The sequence below is a fragment of the Dunckerocampus dactyliophorus genome, chromosome 13, assembly GCF_027744805.1.
Source record: "Dunckerocampus dactyliophorus isolate RoL2022-P2 chromosome 13, RoL_Ddac_1.1, whole genome shotgun sequence".
NCBI lineage: Eukaryota > Metazoa > Chordata > Actinopteri > Syngnathiformes > Syngnathidae > Dunckerocampus > Dunckerocampus dactyliophorus.
The window spans coordinates 17759064-17779435 of NC_072831.1; the positions used below are offsets into that span (position 1 = coordinate 17759064).

General features: G+C 40.9%; 3 protein-coding genes across 9 annotated transcripts in view; 1 reads left to right on the forward strand and 2 right to left on the reverse strand.

Moving 5' to 3' along the window:
• ldlrap1b (low density lipoprotein receptor adaptor protein 1b) overlaps positions 1–2903 on the forward strand; it is a 32715-nt gene extending 29812 nt beyond the window's left edge. The window contains exons 9-10 of one of the 2 annotated variants that reach the window (XM_054796511.1): positions 688–719; positions 1055–2903. In XM_054796511.1, the coding sequence (XP_054652486.1) occupies positions 688–719; positions 1055–1101 (79 nt within the window). In that variant the 3' untranslated portion in view covers positions 1102–2903. The remainder of the gene's footprint in view (positions 1–687; positions 720–1054) is intronic. The other variant, XM_054796510.1, reaches the window with a different exon arrangement.
• An 87-nt stretch (positions 2904–2990) lies between these two features.
• LOC129192450 (uncharacterized) lies at positions 2991–7475 on the reverse strand. 2 transcript variants are annotated; one of them, XM_054796509.1, is made up of 6 exons: positions 7309–7475; positions 4890–5806; positions 4712–4830; positions 4351–4451; positions 4180–4270; positions 2991–3436 (listed from the first exon to the last, which is right to left on the reverse strand). In XM_054796509.1, exons 2-6 carry the CDS (start codon positions 5781–5783, stop codon positions 3307–3309), a joined length of 1335 nt encoding a protein of 444 aa, XP_054652484.1. In that variant the 5' UTR covers positions 5784–5806; positions 7309–7475; the 3' UTR covers positions 2991–3306. The 2 variants fall into 2 exon arrangements, with proteins under 2 accessions (XP_054652484.1, XP_054652482.1); XM_054796507.1 differs by lacking the exon at positions 7309–7475 and adding an exon at positions 6537–6891.
• A 3033-nt stretch (positions 7476–10508) lies between these two features.
• Positions 10509–20372, reverse strand: part of fndc5a (fibronectin type III domain containing 5a) — a 40752-nt gene continuing 30888 nt past the window's right edge. For 3 of the 5 annotated variants that reach the window (XM_054797249.1, XM_054797246.1, XM_054797245.1), the window contains 2 exons: positions 19441–19574; positions 10510–15470 (listed from right to left, as the gene is read on the reverse strand). In XM_054797249.1, coding sequence (XP_054653224.1) covers positions 15423–15470; positions 19441–19574 — 182 coding nt within the window. In that variant the 3' untranslated portion in view covers positions 10510–15422. Of the gene's footprint in view, positions 15471–19380; positions 19597–20372 lie in introns of all 5 variants that reach the window. The other 2 variants (XR_008573510.1, XM_054797247.1) reach the window with 2 other exon arrangements.

Genomic DNA, 20372 nt, shown 5'->3' on the forward strand with positions numbered 1-20372 from the left:
TAACGGAAATCAGAGATGTACAGAGTGAACAGGAATGGAGACAGGACAGTCCCCATCGGAGCAACTGCATTACTGACCTCAGTATCAGACCCACAACCTGGGGCCTGTCAGACAAGTAATCAATACTTGATACTCGTTTTTTATTGCTGATATCGGTCCGAAATCCAATAGTATTCAGATCGGGACACCCCTAATCTTTATCCTTAATGATCTGTTATCCTTAATGATCGTCACAACAGTTGAGTGTTGAGACCAAAAGTGCTGCCAATAGCGTTTGCACTCTCTAGGAGCATTTTTATAAAGTACGCTTTCACGTCCTAAGCGTGACCGCCTGTGTTTTCCTCCGCCACGTGGCGTAGTTCTCAAGCGAGTGTTGTGTTTAGGTTTTAATTCATTTAAGGGACCGCATGCGTAATCTGAAATGTAACACGAGACGTTGTAAACCAGAACTCATTTTATTATAATATTTTTTCTGGATTTTTTTTACATTTTGTTTCTCTGTCACAATACGCCTTCAATCAAAATGTTTATATCTTTGTATGAGATGTCCATTTGTCTGTGGAAATGTTAGCAATAAGCAGTTATTAGGCCTTATACAGTGGCTTTTAAAGTGGGTTAGTGGAAATGAATGGATTTGGAAAAGATTTAAACAGTCACCTGACTTGTTGTGTTTGACCACTCCCGCAGCCGCAGTCTGGATAGCTTTGAATCCTGCTCAGGTAACCGTGTCATTCCCCGAAACTCATGACAATCACCTCATTGTCCCTCTTCATCTGTCTGGATGTTCATGTTGGCCCACATCCATTAATATACATGTTCCTTCGAGGACATCAAACCATTAGCTGGAGGTAGAGCAGAAGGGAAAAGCCCCCCTTGGAGATGACACATCTTCATCACGTGTGATTTCTCATCTAGAATTTGGAGCGAGTCATTGAGTTAAAAATTCATCTTTTTCCATGTGTTGTTGTTCATAAGCATTTTAGTGCTGTGCATGATCATTCTTACAATTTCCCAGACTCCTCTTTAAAATGTCTCTCCTGCTTTGTCCCCACAGACTCGCTGAGTCTCGCACTAACCCCCAGGTCCTGGACATTGGGGTAAACCCTCAGGATTTTACCACTGACGAGTGCCTGTCCCCAGGCAAGTGGGACCAAGAGGACACAGACTTCCCAGCACAAAAAGACTCTCTGGGGTTCTAAAGGAAAGCCTCCCCTAAGATAGCGACCGCCAGGGGGGAAAATACCAAGGAACGCCAACGGGTTCTCGGCCCGCTCCCTGAAGTCCGTTGACGTCCTCTGATTGATTCAGGCTGGCGTTTCTCAGGTGCTCCTGCATCTACACAACCAGAGAAGGTCGACATGAGCAGACTTCGCACTCAACAAGCCAAAGCAATATAAACCACTTTATCTTTGTATAAGATCATGCACCATCATCATTTGTTTGTTACAGTCAGTGTATTGTTTCTTCCAGCTCCTCCTTAGCCAGTCACTGCATGTATCGTGCTTGTCTTATGTTTGTTTTTTTTACACCATGTTAGAATGGAATATGTGTATTTGATAGAACTTACGGCATGGCAACTACAACTTACGTTTCTCACAAAAGGTCATGATCAACAAGGGTGCTGTCATTGTTATTGTTAAGAATGGAGAGGTTTAGTCGGGTTTGAGAGGGAGGCAAAAGATTTCATTGGTGAATATCACCAATGCACCAGTACTCACCTGTATTGGGCAAAAGTACAGTTACTACCTGTGTTCTTCAAGGCTCCTGTCTCTAGTTGGGCAATACAAGCTTTAAGGAAACATGTATACGTGGGGGTCAAAGTGTGTGATAGAAAGCTAAACAAAAGACAATCCTATTTTTTTTTCTCCCCAAAATTCAAAATGTATTTTTGCACTGTGCATGTATCCATGTTTAAAAGCACATATGTCGTGTAAGGGAATTAAATGTCAAGTAATTATTTGTGTAAGAAATGCTTCTTCATTCATCTACAGTGGATTCACTTTGCTGCATTATAAACATGTGGTGAATTTTGATAATTACTTCATTTGAAAGTCAAAGTGTACCACATAAAGTCGTCAAAGCCACTGTGTTAAAATACAACATCCAAACGGGATAGGGGTAACTACTGTTTACAACCACTGTTGCAGTGACTTTAGGGTGTTTTTAAATATCCCATGTTAGGTTTATTTTTACCATTTTTGTTTCATGTATGAATTCAACTAAGTCACATAAATTTAATTTGCCGTACTGTGGCCGAGTGGTTAGCATGTTGGCCACATAAGAGATCTGGAAGATCTGGGTTCGAATCTCTGTTTGGGCATCTCTGTGTGGAGTTTGCATGTTTTCTCCGGCTCCTCCCACATTCCAAAAACATGCAGGTTAGGTTAATTGGCGACTTGAATTTGTCCATAGTTGTGAATGGTTGTCTATATGTGTGTCCTGCGATTGGCTGGCGACCACCTCTCGCCCAAAAGTCAGCTGGGATAGGCTCCAGCATACCCCCGTGACCTGAGTGAGGATAAACTGAATAGAAATATGATATATCTGTTCTTAAACTACAATTTATAGCAAACCTTGGTGTTTTCCTAATAACTTTGATGCTGAATGCTTAATTCAGTTAGACAATGTTCTAGGAAATTTAACATCATGAGGTTTCTATTGCTGTATTTTGATTTGTATATTTTTTCTCATGTCTCATCCAGCATCATACAAAAAGAGGTCACTTACATTGAAATATTTTGTAATATCTCAGAGTAACAAAGCATTGTGATAATTAAAACAAACTTTGTATACATAAGGTCACTTTAGTGTACTATTATTCAGCAATGGTTAAACAAAAGTGAAGGTCCCAACATGAAGTGGTTTTTTGTTTTTTGTTGGCAAATAAATATGTATGTAGAAGCAAATGCAATTGTTTTACTTGATGGTTTTAACCACTGGATTATACAAATACAGATGTACTGTACAACCAAACGTTCATAGAACTCAAATGTTTTCAGTTCAGTTTATTTCAAGGTCAACAAGTAAAATAGAAATAGTGCTGCGTTGAACAAAAACAACAAAACATTTGACACAAGTGCAAAATAATGGATATACAGTAACTTGACCAACCAGCTACATGGTTTGAAATGACTATTTCTTGTTGGGTGCTATTCACTGCAATTTCAAATTCAGCTCCAGCAAACATTCTTTGTTTCATGCATTATAAAGTCTTCTAACTATATTTACTCCAACAACAATACACGGCACACATTTAGAAAAGAAGAATAGTGCAAACATGAGAGGAACCATTAAAAAAGGGCTTGGTTAGGGAAATGTACTTCTTTCAAACACTTTCGGCACCTTGTCAAAGCGCTTGTGTGTGAAGGAGTTTTTGGCCTGCCACTTGTGGAGGGTCATTTTTGGTACGACTTTCCCCAACCGTCCTTGGTAGTTCCTGAAAGTAAAAGCACATCCAAAGCTTTGTGGTTCACATTGTGTAACCTCTTAAAGGGGTAGTTTGGATTTTTTCATATTAAGTTGTATGACATCCCCAACGGCGGTGTAGTGCACCAACAGTACCTTACCCTCCACTTGGTCCCCTGACCTCAGTTCTGGTTGGACTTTGGTGATGAGGAATGTAGTTCCGTTTAGTTGCTGGCACCACTTAAGATTTTGGCTTCTCAAAACAATATATGTGTTCAAAAGAGTAATGATTATACATTAAAGTAACTTAATACTAATTATGATAGTATTTGCATCACAAAAATGCCTCCTCGAAAAAAATCAGGACCTCACAAATCGCTCGGCGTTGCTTTTGTCTTTTGTTGTATCACTGCACGCTGTCGCCTGTCCATTGTCTTGTGTGTGTGATGAAGACGGCTGTGACGCTCACATCTTCATCCGCTGTGTAACACATACGTAAACAAGATGATGCGGAAGATGCGAGCGTCGCAGCCATCTTCATCACAAACAACAATGGACAGGCGACAGTGACACGAGAAAAGAGAAAAGTAACGCCGAGCAATTTGTGAGGTCTCATTTTTTCTGAGGCATCCGACCAGAACTGGGCTCAAGGGACCAAGTGGGGGGGTAGGCCACTGTTGATGCACTACACTGCTGATGGAGATGTTACGCAACTTCATATCAAAAAATCCAAACTACCCTTTTATCTTTGAGAGAAACAAGGCAAAATTGTACCTGCGTGTTAGGTCGCAGGGATGTTGCCATTGTCTCCCGGAAGAATCACGTCCAACATGCGCCATCAGGCTCCACAGTTCACCAACAGCATCTTGAGAAATACACAAGCAGCGCTGTAATTTCCACTATTATGCGCCCGATGTTGAGACTGGAGGGCGGTCATGGGAGTACCTTGAGCAGCACCTGAGCCCTCATTGATGTGTCTCAGGACTGACCGGACGTACATTCCTTTCTCTCGCTCCCAACCCTCCACAGTGTTGAAAACCACTGGCCTGCAAAAAACCATCAGTGATGGTTTGGCATAGACATTATCCACCCGTCCATCCATTTTCTTTACGGCTTGTCCTCGCTAGGGTCATAGGTGTGCTGGAGCCTATCCCAGCTGACATCCCAACTTAATTGTAGTTTACAGTGAACAACACAGCATCATCCTGGTACCTTATTTGTATCAGAAGTGTAACATCCTAATAATCGCCACAGTAATGTGGTTATGGCGCTCCCTAAAGGGGACCGATGTCACAACAGTACCAACCTCCTGGATGTGATGTCAACTTGACCCGTACTAGCTTTTGAGTTGGACTTCTTGGTGGAAGGTGCAGCTTGTGTGCCAATGGGGGTGTGCTGAGTGGGAATCTGCACCACGGACTTGACCTAAAGACTGCATCACGTCAACACTGAACATCAACACATCACGGTCCTCCACTGCTTACCTCAACTTTGAAACTGGTGTCCGAATCAAGTGTACTGCCCTCATGAAGGGATTCTGTCTCATTTGGCGGAACCTCTTCTACTGACTTGGTCCCACTAGCCTCACCCTCATTTGTACAAACAGATGATTCTAGAATGGGGGGACCGATATTCCACACCACCTCTACCAAGCCCCCTAATGGTTCTACAGGTGAGGGCCATGACAACCCACTTAGAGTGGAGTCTTGCTCCGTCACTGCGAGAGAGACTCTGCATCCTTTCTGTGCGACCTGTGTTGGCCTCTGCGGCTCAGACGCAAGCTCATTCCCCTCGACCACCTTAAGAAGTGGACTGCAGGTAGGCGGGGTCTGCAGTGAGGGAGTGAGGCACATGAACAAATATCCCTTATCCTCATCCTCATGTTTTACATTCGGACAAGTGTCAGAGGACTTGACGGACAAGGGGTCATCAGCGTCCAAGGCAGGCTGCTGTTGTAAGTTTTCATCCTTAACCACACAAGGATCATTCCCATTGTGACCACACAGTGTCGGGGTTGACTCACATGCAACATGCTTGGAGCTGCTTGGCGTTTTGGCCAACAACGTGGCCTGAAAGAAGACTAAAGGGGAGTGTTGTCTCACTGGAGAGCTGCTAAACAACAGGGAGGAGCAGTCATCCGGCGTCAACACCTTTGGACTGAACGGTTTCTTTGCGGGAGTCTCTTTGCAGTTTTTCTGGTGGGAATCATCTAATTTCCGCTTTGTCGCACCACCGTCGACAAGCTCAAATTTATAATTAATAAATGGCTCAGGGAAACTGTAAAGGCTGCCTTTGTCAATGTTCATCCTTGAGTACATTGACAAAGGCTTAAGGTGTCCAAATGTTTCTGGAATGATTGTGGCCTTCTTTGAGTGCATGCTTTTTGGTTTTTAATCCACGTCTGTTAAGAGAGAATAAAAGAAAAACATGATCAGTCAACTTCATCAGGTAAAATGCTGTTTTATTAATTGTTTTTCAAAAGCTACAGCAAAATATGTGCACATTTACATTAAGCTACAGTGGCTGATAGGCGCAAACATGCAGCAACATCCAAATGTATTCTTAATGTGAAGCATTTCCCCGTTGTTTTGTGGTGTTTGCACGTTTACCCCTTTCGGCCACCGTATAATACGACACCATTTGTCATTGCAAATAATTAACGACCGAAATAAATAGCACCAATGATTAAATATTAGTTTCAACTAATGTCTCATTACTTTTGCAAAAACGCTCAATGACAAAACCATTAACTAGGTTTAAAATCACAAAGCTGATAAAGCCACTGAACCTAAGGGTCATGTTATGTACGATTTGCGGTAGTTCAAATTGATTGATAGTAACACCGTTAAACACCCACAGCGACAATATTAGCGCCATTGGACTCATTTAAATTTAGAACAGTGTAGTTCGAATGTAGTGCATTTTTAATTTTACTCTGTCTTTGGTTGTTTACTGTTACGTTCCAAACAATCAGTCAGAGGTTGCATTTAGAATGAAGTGCTCAACTGCCAAGAGCGCGTTTGTGTTGGCATTAGCTAACTTAGCTCACGCCAATAACGCTACTAAAGGCGAGCTACTTCGTTGCTTTAGCACGAACAAGAAGACATTTGCGACATGAACATTAAACTTACGTGATGTTAGACATCCACAAACATACGGGGAACTCAGTGGAAGACACTTCTTCTCTAAAATCGCCACTGAAACGACTTGTGCGGAACACCCTCTGCCAACTGCCAGGTACACGGCATTCAAATGTTTAGACGTGGGGCCGCTGTAGAAATTCAATAGTTTAATCACGACATTACTATTAGTGTTATCTGTAATAGTTGGTTCTGTATTGGTATTGCATGAATGTGTCAGAGGGAAGGTGGACTGAGCTAATAATTTTAGATGGCCAAAACTTAAAGGCAGCAAATGTTTTCAAAGAAATACTTTTTTTGTGTCAGCTGAGACGACTCTGCCATCTACTGGCAGGTTATTCAAACTGTTTCTCGTGTTATTTGAATCGGTGTTGCCAGATGGGAAATGATAAATTATCCCACCAGAAGCTTACAATTATTGTATTTTGAGGGAAATTATCGTCCATACCCTATTCGACGTTGGCCGGAACCATTTGCTTTAATAAAACATTCCTAAAGACCGTGTATGGTATATCTTATATTTTGTAATATAAGCAGTGTAACAAACCACTGTAATCTAAATAAAACAATCTTTGTATCCAAAAGGTCACTCTACTGTCAGTAAACTAACATCACTGTTGCAAAAAGCTGCAAGTGGCAGTAAAGAGTCACGTGAGCCAATGCACAACATCAGGCGCAATGCAGGATGTACTCAAAGCAAAACCATTATTTTCGAAATAGCTGGAAACACAAGTGACTACGAAGATGATTGTGTCTTGCTTACGGTCGTGGGTTCCAACAGAGCATGATCCCCTTGTTTGCGAAACTCAGGGGGCACTTGACGCATAGCATGTAAGGAAATCTACATTTAGTCATGTATGTCCTTTCACCCTCACCAGGCTTGGCACACGTTGTTCTCAAAGTTAACTGTAGTGAACATGTCCACCAATAGGGGGAGCTGTGAGCCTATCTTATGTACAAGTAGATAACGTGGCCCTTCTTTACCAGAATGTGGCGTTTCCAATGATCACTTCCTTACCGTGTCGAGCCAGCTCGGTGAGGCATGCTTTGTTGTATGAATGTTTTATGCATTCTGTTTGACTTGACATGATGTCTCATGTAGGCCAACAGACACACCTAGAAGAACAACAACAACAACAACAAAAAACTCAGCAAGTTTATAGATTTAATTCAGGTTCTGACATTATGAAACTGCAAAGCATTGCGTCTTTATAGCGCAGTATACATGGAGGATCACCATTCAAGAATGTAATTGTACTGATAACTTGTTGTTATTGCTGATAATAATTAAGTGAATTAAGATAATAATGTAGTACAGTTTTTAACAGTGCTATTAGTTGAGCTATTAAATTGTGTAGAGCTGTACACCATACACAACAACAAACATACTGTTCAATGAATACGTCTCAAACCATGACAAACAAAAGTACAGTAATGTGTGTGTATATATATATATATATACTGTATATATACAGTCAAACCTGCCTATAGCGGCCACTGAAAAATCCCCCGCAGAAAATCTACGTGTTGTAGACCCTGTGTATAGCGGTCACCTGTCTAACATGGCAGCGGCCACCCATTTTGTATCCCTTGGTCAATATCTCACCACATATAGCGGCCAAAATGCCGACTCAAGCCGAAACTTCATGCATGAAAAAGTTTTGTTTTTTAATCAATGAAGCCGTCGTGTGTAGACTTTAATTACTGAGTCCTAGCTCAGTCACAATCATTCACAAGATCCACACAAGATCCACTGTCAGTTGTTCGACATAAAAAAGCCGTCTTCTCTGGAGCTTGTTGCAGACAATGACACCGTTTATTTCCTGGTTTGAGACAATGTGCACTGGTCAATACTGTAATGCCCCTTGTTGTGGGGAAGGAGAGACTCACATTGCCGATGCACTTTAATCGCTTTATTAACAGCGGAGAACACTGCAGGACTTCACATCCACGCCAACATAAACGCACTTCCCAACTCTCTCGAAACTCACAGCTAGCACTCAGCCTAGCTCTCCTGCTCGTGACGTCGCACCGTCACTTCCAGTCACTTCCAGTCACTTCCAGTCACTTCCTGATGAACTAAAGCTGTAATGACACTCTGCCGTATACAGTATATTGTAGCACAGCTTTGTTCTGTGGGTGGTGTAGAATAACAAGCCTAGTTGTTCTTTACAACTTTTATCCGCAGTCCCACAGTGCCCTCTACTGGTCAACATGTAACAGTATAATTATATGTATCTGCAAACACAACAAGCTTCTAATCACAGACATGTTAATATGTGCGCGCACAAATTTAAAATGGCCGCCAACCTGTCTATAACGGCCACCTGCCTATAGCGGCCACTTTTGCCGTTTCCCTTTAGTGGCCGCTATAGACAGGTTTGACTGTATATATATATATATATATATATATATATATATATATATATATATATATATATATATATATATATATATATAATAAATTAGAGGAACACTTCAAAAACACATCAGATCTAAACTGGGGGGAAAATGATCTTGAATATCTTTCCTGATAATAAGTGGGTGATGTATTAGTAACAAAATGATGCCACATAATTTGATAGAAATGAAAATGATCACCCTATAGAGGGGGGAAATCAAAGACACCCCAAAAATGAAAGTGAAAAAATGATGCAGCACACTGGTCCATTTAGCTAAAATGTCAGTAGTTTGTGTGGCCCACACGTGCTTGTACGCATGCCTGACAACGTCGGGGCATGCTCCTAATGAGACTACGGATGGTGTCCTGGGGGATCTCCTCCCAGATCTGGACCAGGGCATCGCTGCGGTACCTGAACGCATGGAGGAGATTCCAGGAGACAGGTAGTTACTCCAGGAGAGCTGGACAGGGCCCGTAGAAGGTCCTTCAACCCTCAGCAGGATCGGTATCTGCTCCTTTGTGCAAGGAGGAACAGGATGAGCACTGCCAGAGCCCTACAAAATGACCTCCAGCAGGCCACTGGTGTGAATGTTTCTGACCAAACAATCAGAAACAGGCTCCATGAGGGTGGCCTGAGGGCCCGACGTCCTGTAGTGGGCCCTGTGCTCACTGCCCAGTACCGTAGAGCTCGATTGGCATTTGCCATAGACCACCAGAATTGGCAACTACACCACTGGTGCCCTGTGCTCTTCCCTGATGAGAGCAAGTTCAACCTGAGCACATGCGACAGATGTGAAAGGGTCTGGAGATGTCGTGGAGAACATTATGCTGCCTGCAACATCATTCAGCATGACCGGTTTGGTGGTGGGTCAGTGATGGTCTGGGGAGGCATATCCCTGGAAGGACGCACAGACCTCTACAGGTTAGATAATGGCAACCTGACTGCTATTAGGTATCTGGATGAAATCCTTGGACCCATTGTCAGAACCTACGCTGGTGCAGTGGGACCTGGGTTCCTCCTGGTCCACGACAATGCCCAACCTCATGTGGCTAGTGTATGCAGGTAGTTCCTGGAGGATGAAGGAATTGATATCATTGACTGGCCCCCACGTTCACCTGACCTAAACCCAATAGAACACCTCTGGGACATGATGTTTAGGTCCATCCGGTGCCGCCAGGTTGCTCCTCAGACTGTCCAGGAGCTCATTGATGCCCTGGTCCAGATCTGGGAGGAGATCCCCCAGCACACCATCCGTAGTCTCATTAGGAGCATGCCCCGACGTTGTCAGGCATGCGTACAAGCACGTGGGGGCCACACAAACTACTGAGAATCATTTTGAGTTGCTACTATGACATTTTAGCAAAATGGACCAGTCTGCTGCATCATTTTTTCACTTTCATTTTTGGGGTGTCTTTGATTTCCCCCCTCTATAGGGTGATCATTTTCATTTCTATCAAATTATGTGGCATCATTTTGTTACTAATACATCACCCACTTATTATCAGGAAAAATATTCAAGATCATTTTTCCCCCAGTTTAGATCTGATGTGTTTTTGAAGTGTTCCTCTAATTTATTATATATATATATACAAGTATATATGATGCGAGTGGTGGTAATGTGAGTTCTTTCCCAAGTTGTCATATAGAGTTCCACTACACCTTTGCCATTTAATTACAGGGATGTTCTTATTTCCTCCTTTTACACGCCAAATTTCCATTCTTCCAGGGCAAGATTGCTGACCTACAGTGCATGCCACAAATCAGATTTGGAACTTCTCATTTCCCGCATTCCCGTTTTTTTTTTGTGTTTATTTAAACTAATCAGATGTGCAATTTAGAGTACATACAGGTATGTATTTAAAGTTTTAGGATGGCCACAAAAGGTTCGCTAGCAGGGATTGTTATGATAGGATGTAATGTTTTAATGTCATTAGTAGAAAACTTGTGTGATCTTTCTTTAATTCATGACACAATTTGTTCACATGTTCACTGTGCTGTGTTGCCAGCTATTTAGACAGTAAAAGATGTGGCAAGTTATTTCTACGAGGAGAGTTATTAACCACAGGAAAGAGTGCAGACATTCCTTTGGAGAAAATATTTGATATTTTTTATTTTAAGCAAACACAAGTAAGCATACACCATATACTTCATAAGTGAAGTTGTGTAACCTTGTGCATAATAGTTAATGAAACCATGCTAGCCCTCGTTAAGCAATAACTGCTGTACACTGCACACAATAAATAGAAACATGTTAGCACTAATAAAGCAGTCATCTTTTCGGACCCATGCTGACTCGTCCAACTGTATTTCACAGATGAACCTGTCCCCAGACACCCTTTCGGACCCATACAAAATAATGGTCAATAAACTCATTTAGAGCAAAAAGCACGAGAAACCACGGTGAGCTGTTTGCATTCAGAGCAAGTCCCAGCATCTAAAGATGAACTTCCACCTGACTGAAGGGCTTTCGGTAAATAGATAGATACTGAGTTCTGGAAGTACACATCATTATTGATTCTGGTTGAGGAGGATATATAGAGCTGTGGTTAACCGGTGTTAATATGCAGTGTGTAACCTGCTCTAGCCAAATACACCAGTAGCCAAATACACACAAATTGAATAGAACTGATTTGTTTTCTTTCGCAGTGTCCATGAGCAAATGTTGACGCATTACAAATGACTAAATACAGTTTTTAACATTATTAGAGCCCAATAGACATGAAGTAACACCCCTATAGTCACCTTTACCCAATATAGTAGACATAATCGGAGTAAATAAGCCATTTAAGACATAAATAAGACTTGTACTCGTGTGTCGCTATAAATGTGTTCCATCGGGGAGCAGAATGAGTGGCGTGAGTGGCAGGAAGTGACGTCGGGGGTTTACAGTTGAGTTTCATTTTGCCGTGGGTTACGGCTGCAACAGTAGCCCGTGTTTTTATTAGGGATTATTGTGCCTGTTGTGATATAATTCAAGGTCTGGTGATTGTGTGTCTCACAGAACGTTACTGACACCTAGTGACGAGCGTAGAATACTACGTCAACGTCTTTGAATGTGTCTTTTATATGCCTCATATTTATATTTGAGTTCATTTAGCCGTTTTTATGCTTGAAAATGCTTAATTTAGGCAAAGAGTACATAACATTAGCTTAAATCTGCATATTTCTGACGAATAAAACGCTGTATTCAAGCATGAAACAGCATGAACGTGAAAACGGTGATTGAGTGAAGCTGAGAAATTCGACGACTGTATAGGAATTCAAGGAAAATATTCAAAATTTTCATTGTTTTGTATATTTTGACTTTTTTTTTATCCCTGATGTTATCAGACAATTGTTTTCATTTTAAAGTATACATGAAGAACACCGGATGTGCGTGTATTTAGAGAGAGAATGACTACTTTATCCTTAACTTTTTTTGTCAAAACGTAAAAGCGATGAAAAGAGCAAAGTGAATGCGTACGAATTTGTTCACCATCTGCCTTGAAGATTATTCAAAAATTAAAAATAATCCCATACAGAAATGAACATTTACATTACAGCTAATTTGATTGAAATGTAACCTAATTTTTAACTTAATAAAACATAACAAAAGGTACTGTATTTAAATATAGCATTGTTGAGAAGCTCTAACTTGAAAGAAACATGACTTAAATTGATAAACTGCTCAGGGATACAATTGTTCCGATCCGGATGGATGCTTATTGAGGGATTGGATTGATTAAAAGGGAGAAAAATTGATTCGGCATTCCACACTTTGTGCGACTGTTGTCTCTTGTCTGAGTCAGTGCTTGCTGGCGTGCACTCCTAACCTTTGCCACTCATGTGAAGACTAGAACAGGGGCTAATAAAAGGCTCCCACCACAGTTGACATCAGTAATTCTATTCAAGTTCTTCTTCTCCTGCAGCACAAAATAACACCGATAAACCTTGCAGTGGCTACCGACGTCACTTTCCAATCTATTTTTGATCAACTAAATTCATAAAAAGGTTGGGTTATGAAAAGGCTGTAAACGGTGCATACCAGACAAATTGGTGACATTGCATTGGCTTTACCCACTTTACCCACCACACTCCGAGCTGGGAACTTTTTATCTTGCATGCACGGATCTTCCTGTCTGCTAACACACCGCAGAGTCTCTGATGAAATAAGATGATGAGTTCCCAGCCATTAAATGGCTCCTTACTCATGTAATGTACTTGGATCAACTTTACATAGGTAGTTTTTCTCTTCTTGCACATTAACAACACAGTGACAAAATGTAATATAAACACACTACAGTTGATAAGTGCTATGAAACGATCATTATTAGTAGGGCGTGTAACTTATACCTGGAATAGCACCCTCTAAGGTTACTTATTTACAGTACTCTGCAAAAGCTTTAGGCCACCACAAGCTTTGTTGTTGTTTTTCGTAATTTTGACAGTAAGTGGTAGAAAGGAGGTTTCCAAACTCAAAATCAATTGTAGCATTACAAAACTCAATAATCTAAAGTTGGCCGAAGATTTTTGCACAATACTGTGGTTTTCATTTGTCATATTTCATAATGTATTTACACATTAAATATGTACGCATTAATCCAGCCTGATTCTGCAGCTGCATGTCAATTTTTCTGGTTACTGTACACACACATTCGATTATTTCATGAAAAGTATAATGTTGACAGGTATATGTTACATGTGAGATAGAGCGCTATCCTATTAGCAATAAATAAAGGTGATTTTTAAGGCAGGACTTTGGGATCAGCCCTCGGGTACTTGGATTGACAGATTTCACGATTCATTTTCATATTTCTTTAAAACTAAAAATATTACCCCGCTACTTAATATTTACTTATCGTTTTTATAGTCACCCCTTGAGTGCTACTGTGCCATGGCTTGATGATGTAAGATGACTCTTAGCAAACCTACAAGCTGGTTAATCAGACTAAATCAATTTGTGTTCGGGGGGAATAGACATCACCAGTCAGTGGACTGAGTGGCTGTCCAAGGGGCCGGTATGGGGTAATAAATGATACTTCAACAATTTGACCTCCCCAAACATAAAATAGCTACTATACAAACCATAGAGGATACTGGCCATGTATCAGTCCTTATAATGTTCACATAATACAGTTAGTGACTGATACCGAGTGTCTACTCAATTTATAATCCAAATGCTAATTATGTACTATATCTAGCCTACATGGACAAATACCGGCTTTGACTTAAAAATACTCGTTAGAAGCCCTTCTGCTTCGATGACATCTGTTCCTAAGAGAACCTCAAAGCTGAACCCATAAAATGCCTCCATAAGAAATCAAATGTCTGAAAATGAGGCACATCATCTTTCCTTATCATAATGTGCGTGTTAACATCGGACGCCGAGAGGTTATGCTTGTGTGTTGTTTTTCTACAGAATGTGACCTCATTGCGCACGAAGTCCTCGTGTCAGGGCTGTTATTGCTTGAAGAATCTCCTCTAATGTTGCTACAAAGGCCACTTCTCTGTAGACGCATCCAAGCCCCTTTGAAAATTCATTATTTAGATGAGGCACTCTGGGTCAAGTCCTTTTTGTTTTACCCAGAATGCTGAGAAATCCATCACCTTCAGAGAGAAATAAAAGACAGCTCATTCTGGATGTGGAATGTAAAGAATAGAATATATTAAAACCATGAAAGAGAGTCAAGGTGGTGTTGCTAAAAAGCAAATGTGAGCCAATGAGACACCAAACTGAGCAATGCCTCAGAAGCTGCTATGGCGTTAGAACAGCCCATTTTTAGAAATCGCTCCTAAATTTAACAGGTGGAGTCTGGATTCCCTGAGGGGGGAAACAAGCTCGCCAGACTGAAAATATTTCCCACAGGACGACAGACTTTTCTGCCTTGGTGGGGTGTAAAAAGTACCAGAGCAACAGAAATGTACTGGCAGTACCTTCTGTGACAAAACTACAGTTTCATGATAAATGATTCACCTTCACTCGTAAGAAAGTTGGATTTAGAACATGTTAGGACAAAACAACATCTAGAGGATGAGATTAAAATCACACCACGGAGGAATACTGAGAAACATTGGGTGCCACCCAAAAAAGTACAGGCCAATCGTGACCCACTAAAAGACGGAAGTCAGATGAAAGAGGGAGAGTGGATGAAAAGGTCTCCGGCTCTGCTTATCGACTTTGGTCCCTGGGGTTGGTTTATCAGCAGTCTGTCCACTGCCAGGACCATTTGGCCCTAATTCCTGCCGCCCCCGTGGTATAGTGGTTGTTAAGCACGACCGATCCGCTCAACCCTCCCCGCAGTCTCTCCACTGTGGGACCTCCTCTCAGGACGGCACCGGCCAAGTCAATCCTGATTCCCAGCGTGCTGGCAGGCTTTGCTCCAGTGGCAGGCCCGCGGCAAAGGAGACGTAAGCGGCACATTCTGACAAGCAGATTTGCTTAATAGGACTTGCTTATTTGCGAAAACACAATGTCTTTAGCATATGGGGAAGACAGTCACACTTCAATGATGTTGACAGATGGCATCTTATTGTTCTTGGGGAACTGTGGGAGTAAAGAAGATGACAGGATTGAAGCTTCTGCGGGGCTCTGAAGAAGAACATAATGAGCATGAGGATGCCTCTGTACGGTATTAATGCTCACGAAGACAGTGAACGGCTAGGCACTTTGCTTGTGAAAGGCTTTTCGCCTTTGCATGTGTTGTACAAATGACTGCATTGATCACAAGAGCTGAATTGAGTGTGATTGATACTCGATACAGAATCCGACAGCCATGCACAAATGAAGTCAAATTTGGAGTCATAGTTCAATTTCGCTTCAAGCTGATGTTCAGATGACACTTTAGGTGTTTGTCAATGTCAAGCACTTTTCCTGCTTCTATTTCACTGGTCCTTCACAGTGTACAGTAATCCCTCGTTTATCGTGGTTAATTGCTTCCAGATCCGACCACGATAAATTAATTTCCTTCTTTATAAATGAAATATTTTCATAGTTAGAGCATAGAAAACGTGTTTACAACCTTCTACATATGGGTTTTAATATTGTACCTGTTGTGAGATAATTCAAAACTCCAATATTGGTGTCACGTCTGGTTCATGTGTTACTAGTGACACCTAGTGGCCAATGTACACCACAGCCATGCTTGAAAATACAGTACTTAATTCACGCCAACAATACTTGTAAATAACATTTGCTTAATATGCATATTTTTGGACTAATAATAGGCTGCAGTCAACCACGAAACAGCGGCCATTCATTAATGAATTAATTTGTGAAAAACGGCGATATTGAGGGTGCGATGTTCAAGCTCGCTGTTCCAAGCTCGCTGTTCCTCACTGTTCCACGTGAACCAAGTTCACTGTACTGGGTCATTTTCAACATTGGAAAACAGAAAAAGGAAAAGTGGATGGGGAATGAATTACTAATAAGTCCCTCGTTTATCACGGTTAATTGCTACGAGAGCGACAGTGATAAGTGAATTTCCATAAAGTAGAATTCCTTCTTTATAAATTGAATATTTTTGTAGTTATGGCATAGAAAACCTGTTTATAAACTTCTAAATACGCTTTTTTAACGTGATTAGAGCCTTCTAGACATTGAATAACACCCCTATAGTCACATAATCAGCGAAAATAAGCCATTTACGACATAAATAAAACTGGTGTGTGTCGCAGTAAATATGTTCCGTGTGAAGGACAGGAAGTGACGTTGGGGGTTCAGAGTTGAGTTTTAGCCTGTCGTCGGTTTCAGCCGCAACAGCAGCCCGTGTTATTATTATGATGATGCTTATGATTATGACGTTGTTATTATTGTGCCTGTTGTGGGATCATTTAAACCTTCACTAAAGGCCCGTTCCGGCGATCAAGTCTGTTGCTTGTCTCACTGAACGATTACTGACACCTAGTGACCAATGTAGAATGCTACATTCGCAATTTGAATGCTTGTATTTGGCTTGTATACGTGGCTATTTTAGTTCATTTAGACATTTTTATGCTTGAAAATGCTCAATTTAGGCAAAAAATGTGTACAAGTTGCTTAAATATGCATATATTTTCACTAATAATAGGCCATGTTCAACCACGAAACAGCACAATTGATGAATGAATATGTTTGAAAGATTCCGTGGAATTCGAACAGTGATGTGCTTTACTGCAACGCAACAACTTCAGATATCGCAGAAATATAGAAATATAGACAAGCACATCACTCCTCTTTATTCTTAAGTTGCTCTGCTAGCTAGTTATCAATTTAAGGGTTAGTTAGCAGATTTGCAGAAACTACATAACTACATTAAAGTTGCAACTTTGTCGGCAAACAAAATGTAAAAACAGACAGAAAATTTGGCTAAACAGCAAGTTGAACACCGTGACGTGTATCCATTGTAACACGGCACTTACATACCAAAACAGCAACATCTTACATGTTGCATCATCTGCTCCCGAATGGAGCGGAAGATCCGAGACGAGGTTAATGTAACGCAGCGCAAATCAGTGAGATTAAGGTTAACGTACCTTACTAACGTAACGTTAGCTGCATGGAGGGCAAGCTTTCTCTTAATTATGACTACTGCCGAATTTGTGGCAGTGACTTCATACATGTTTTATTTCATCTGCAAAAACACAGCGCTGCGATGGAAAATAAAAACATTTTAGCTCACTAATCAGTCGCTGCTCGTTTCTAGCAGACACTATTGTGTAATGGAACGGAAGTGCGTGTCTCACTCACTTAGTTGAGAGTAATGTGTTCCACTACAGGTGTCTTCATTTTACTTTGAACACTGCAAAAACTCAATATCTTATAAAGAATATTTGTCTTATTTCTAGTCAGCTTGTCTACATTCGGATTTATAAACGCATAGCCATCAACATAATGTACTATGTAATTCAGTCATTATTATTTCTCTCCTTTTTCAGTGAATAGTTACAGTCTGGGATGGATGCATTCATCTACAAAAGCACCATCACGTAGTCCATCAGACCCAAGGAAATACAGTTTGTTCCTTTGCACAATGTGAATTTCAGAACTAAAACGGTTGATTATCAAAAAAATTAAACCAATTGGTCATTCATGATTTAGTGAAATGTTTTCTTTTCTCTTGTGTATTCATAATTGCACTTTAACCGAGCAAAAATACGTTTTTTCCGATTACTCGATTAATCCAAAACATTTTCAGTAGAATACTCGATTGCTAAAATATCCGATAGCTGCAGCCCTAGAAAAAAGTGTCTCAAAGGTTGGGCAAGTTAGCAAACAACAGAGGAGTTATGATGTTGATTTTAAGATATTGGTGAACCAGCGTCATTAAATAACTGTCAAGCAGCAAAGTAGTCTTCTTGTATTGCAATCAGTGACGTGCTGGCTCTTATTGCTCTAGACATGAAATAACACCCCTATAGCCACCTTTACACTCATATTACTTGGCTTGGGTTACGGCCGCAACAGTAGCCTGTGATCTCATTAGGGATTATTGTGTCAGATAATTCAAACCTGCAACAAAAGCATGTTGTTCTGGCGATTAAGTCTGGTGCTTGTGTGTCTCACCGAACATTACAGTAACATTACTGACACCTAGTGACCAGTGTAGAATACTACATGCTGTATCATCAACGTCTTTGTATGCATCTTCTGAAAGCCTTATATTTTTATTTTCGTTCATTTGGTAATTTTTATGCTTGAAAATGCTTAATTTAGGCAAAAACTACATAACATTATCTTAAATATGTATATTTTTGGACTAATCATAAGGCCGTGTTCAACCAGGAAACACAGTGATAATTATATTTTTGAGAGTGAAGCCATGAAATTCAAAGCGCGACTAGGCGAGGGGATACTGTCATGAGATGTTTACATGAGAAGTTCATTTTACACGTACAGTCGTCCCTCGCCGCTTCGAGGTTTGAATTTCGACAGGGCGCTGAACCTAAAGAGCCGGTTCTATAACTTCCCATCACTCATTGCAATCTACTACCGGTGATTGACGTTGAAAACATGATTTTCATTTTTCAAAAAGTGGTTCTTGAAAAATAGTGGAAAGACTATTTGTCTTATATTTAGGGTCGTTATAGTCAGGTCAGCGTGGTATATTTTTAAAGAAAGAATTGTGCAAGTGTACCTAAGTGTCAAAATAGCAACTTTCTTATGATTTCAAAGTCCACCCTAATCTTTATTTACTTTCTGTCTACTTGAGAGATCTAGTTTGGCAACCTTACCCATTAGTTAAACAAAACTAATGGGTAAGGTAATTATACTTTTGGGTAATGGGTAATTATACCCATTAGTAATTTTACTTTGACTGATATTCAAAACTGAGTCTGGTTTTCTCTGCTTCGTTGTCACACGAACCTTCCTTCTCACTTCAAAGATTATTTTGAGGCTTTGAGGATCCCTTCTTGACATTGAGAAACACTGTATGAGTACACATGAATGAGGTCTCGTGGCGGCCGGCACCATTCACCTGCCCGGCGCCGTTGAGGGAGGAGGCACCTCGGGGGAAGAGGGGGTTGGTGGATTATACCTTACTGCGCAACAGCCCCCCTGTCGGGTGTTCAGGAGTGCTGCACTCCGAAGAGTTTTTGGCTTTGTCCTTGTTGTTGTTGGGTTCGTTGTCTTTGATGATGTCGTACTGACGACAGAAGAGAGCAATCACGCCTGGGAAGAAGAGCATCAGACTCTGTTTATCATGCAAACACAATAGAGAGACAGTCATTGTGTGAATGCTGACAAACAAGCATTATATTATCACTCTATTATTGATATTCCTGCTCATTTCAACCAGCAGTACTAGACATTTTGGAAATAAGTTTTTCACATAATCAAATGTGCAGCTCATTCGGAACATTGTACTGTGTGCTAATATTGTTTTGATTCTTATTAGTTTTCATACACGGGGAACAACAACTCGACCTAAAATCTCAAGAAAAATACGAACCATAGGTTGAATCAACACAAGAAGAGACAATGTGGAAAAACTGCCATTGCTTGTTCTTCGGCCTGTAGCGTTTTTGTCTGTGTGCGTTATATTGTTTATAAGTTATGAACAGTTGTTTTATAGCTATTTTCACTTCCAAGTGTCTATGGTACTGTACTGCGAAGAAGCATTCAAGGACATTGATAATATGTGTCAGTAATGTTACTGTAATGTTCGGTGAGACACACAAGCACTAGACTTGATCGCCAGAACAACAGGTTTTTATTGCAGGTTGGAATTACTTCACAACAAGCACAGTAATCCCTAATAAAAATACGGGTTACTGTTGCGGCCGTAACCCACTCCAAGCTGAAACTGAACCTCTGAACCCCCGACGTCACTTCTTGTCCGCCTGCCACTCAGCTCCCCTACAGAGCGACACACAAGTGCACTTATTTATGTCTTCAATGGCTTATTTACTCTTATTAAGTCTACAGTATTGGGTAATGTGAGTGTAAAGGTGACTATAACGGTTAAGT

Coding starts and splice junctions, on each gene's coding strand:
- LOC129192450 (XM_054796509.1), bottom strand. CDS start 5,783: ATGCACTCAAAGAAGGCCACAATCATTCCAGAAACATTTGGACACCTT. Junction 4,452..4,711: donor GTTGACATCACATCCAGGAG/GTTGGTACTGTT, acceptor GGTTTTTTGCAG/GCCAGTGGTTTTCAACACTG. Junction 3,437..4,179: donor CCCTGCGACCTAACACGCAG/GTACAATTTTGC, acceptor TTTTACTTTCAG/GAACTACCAAGGACGGTTGG.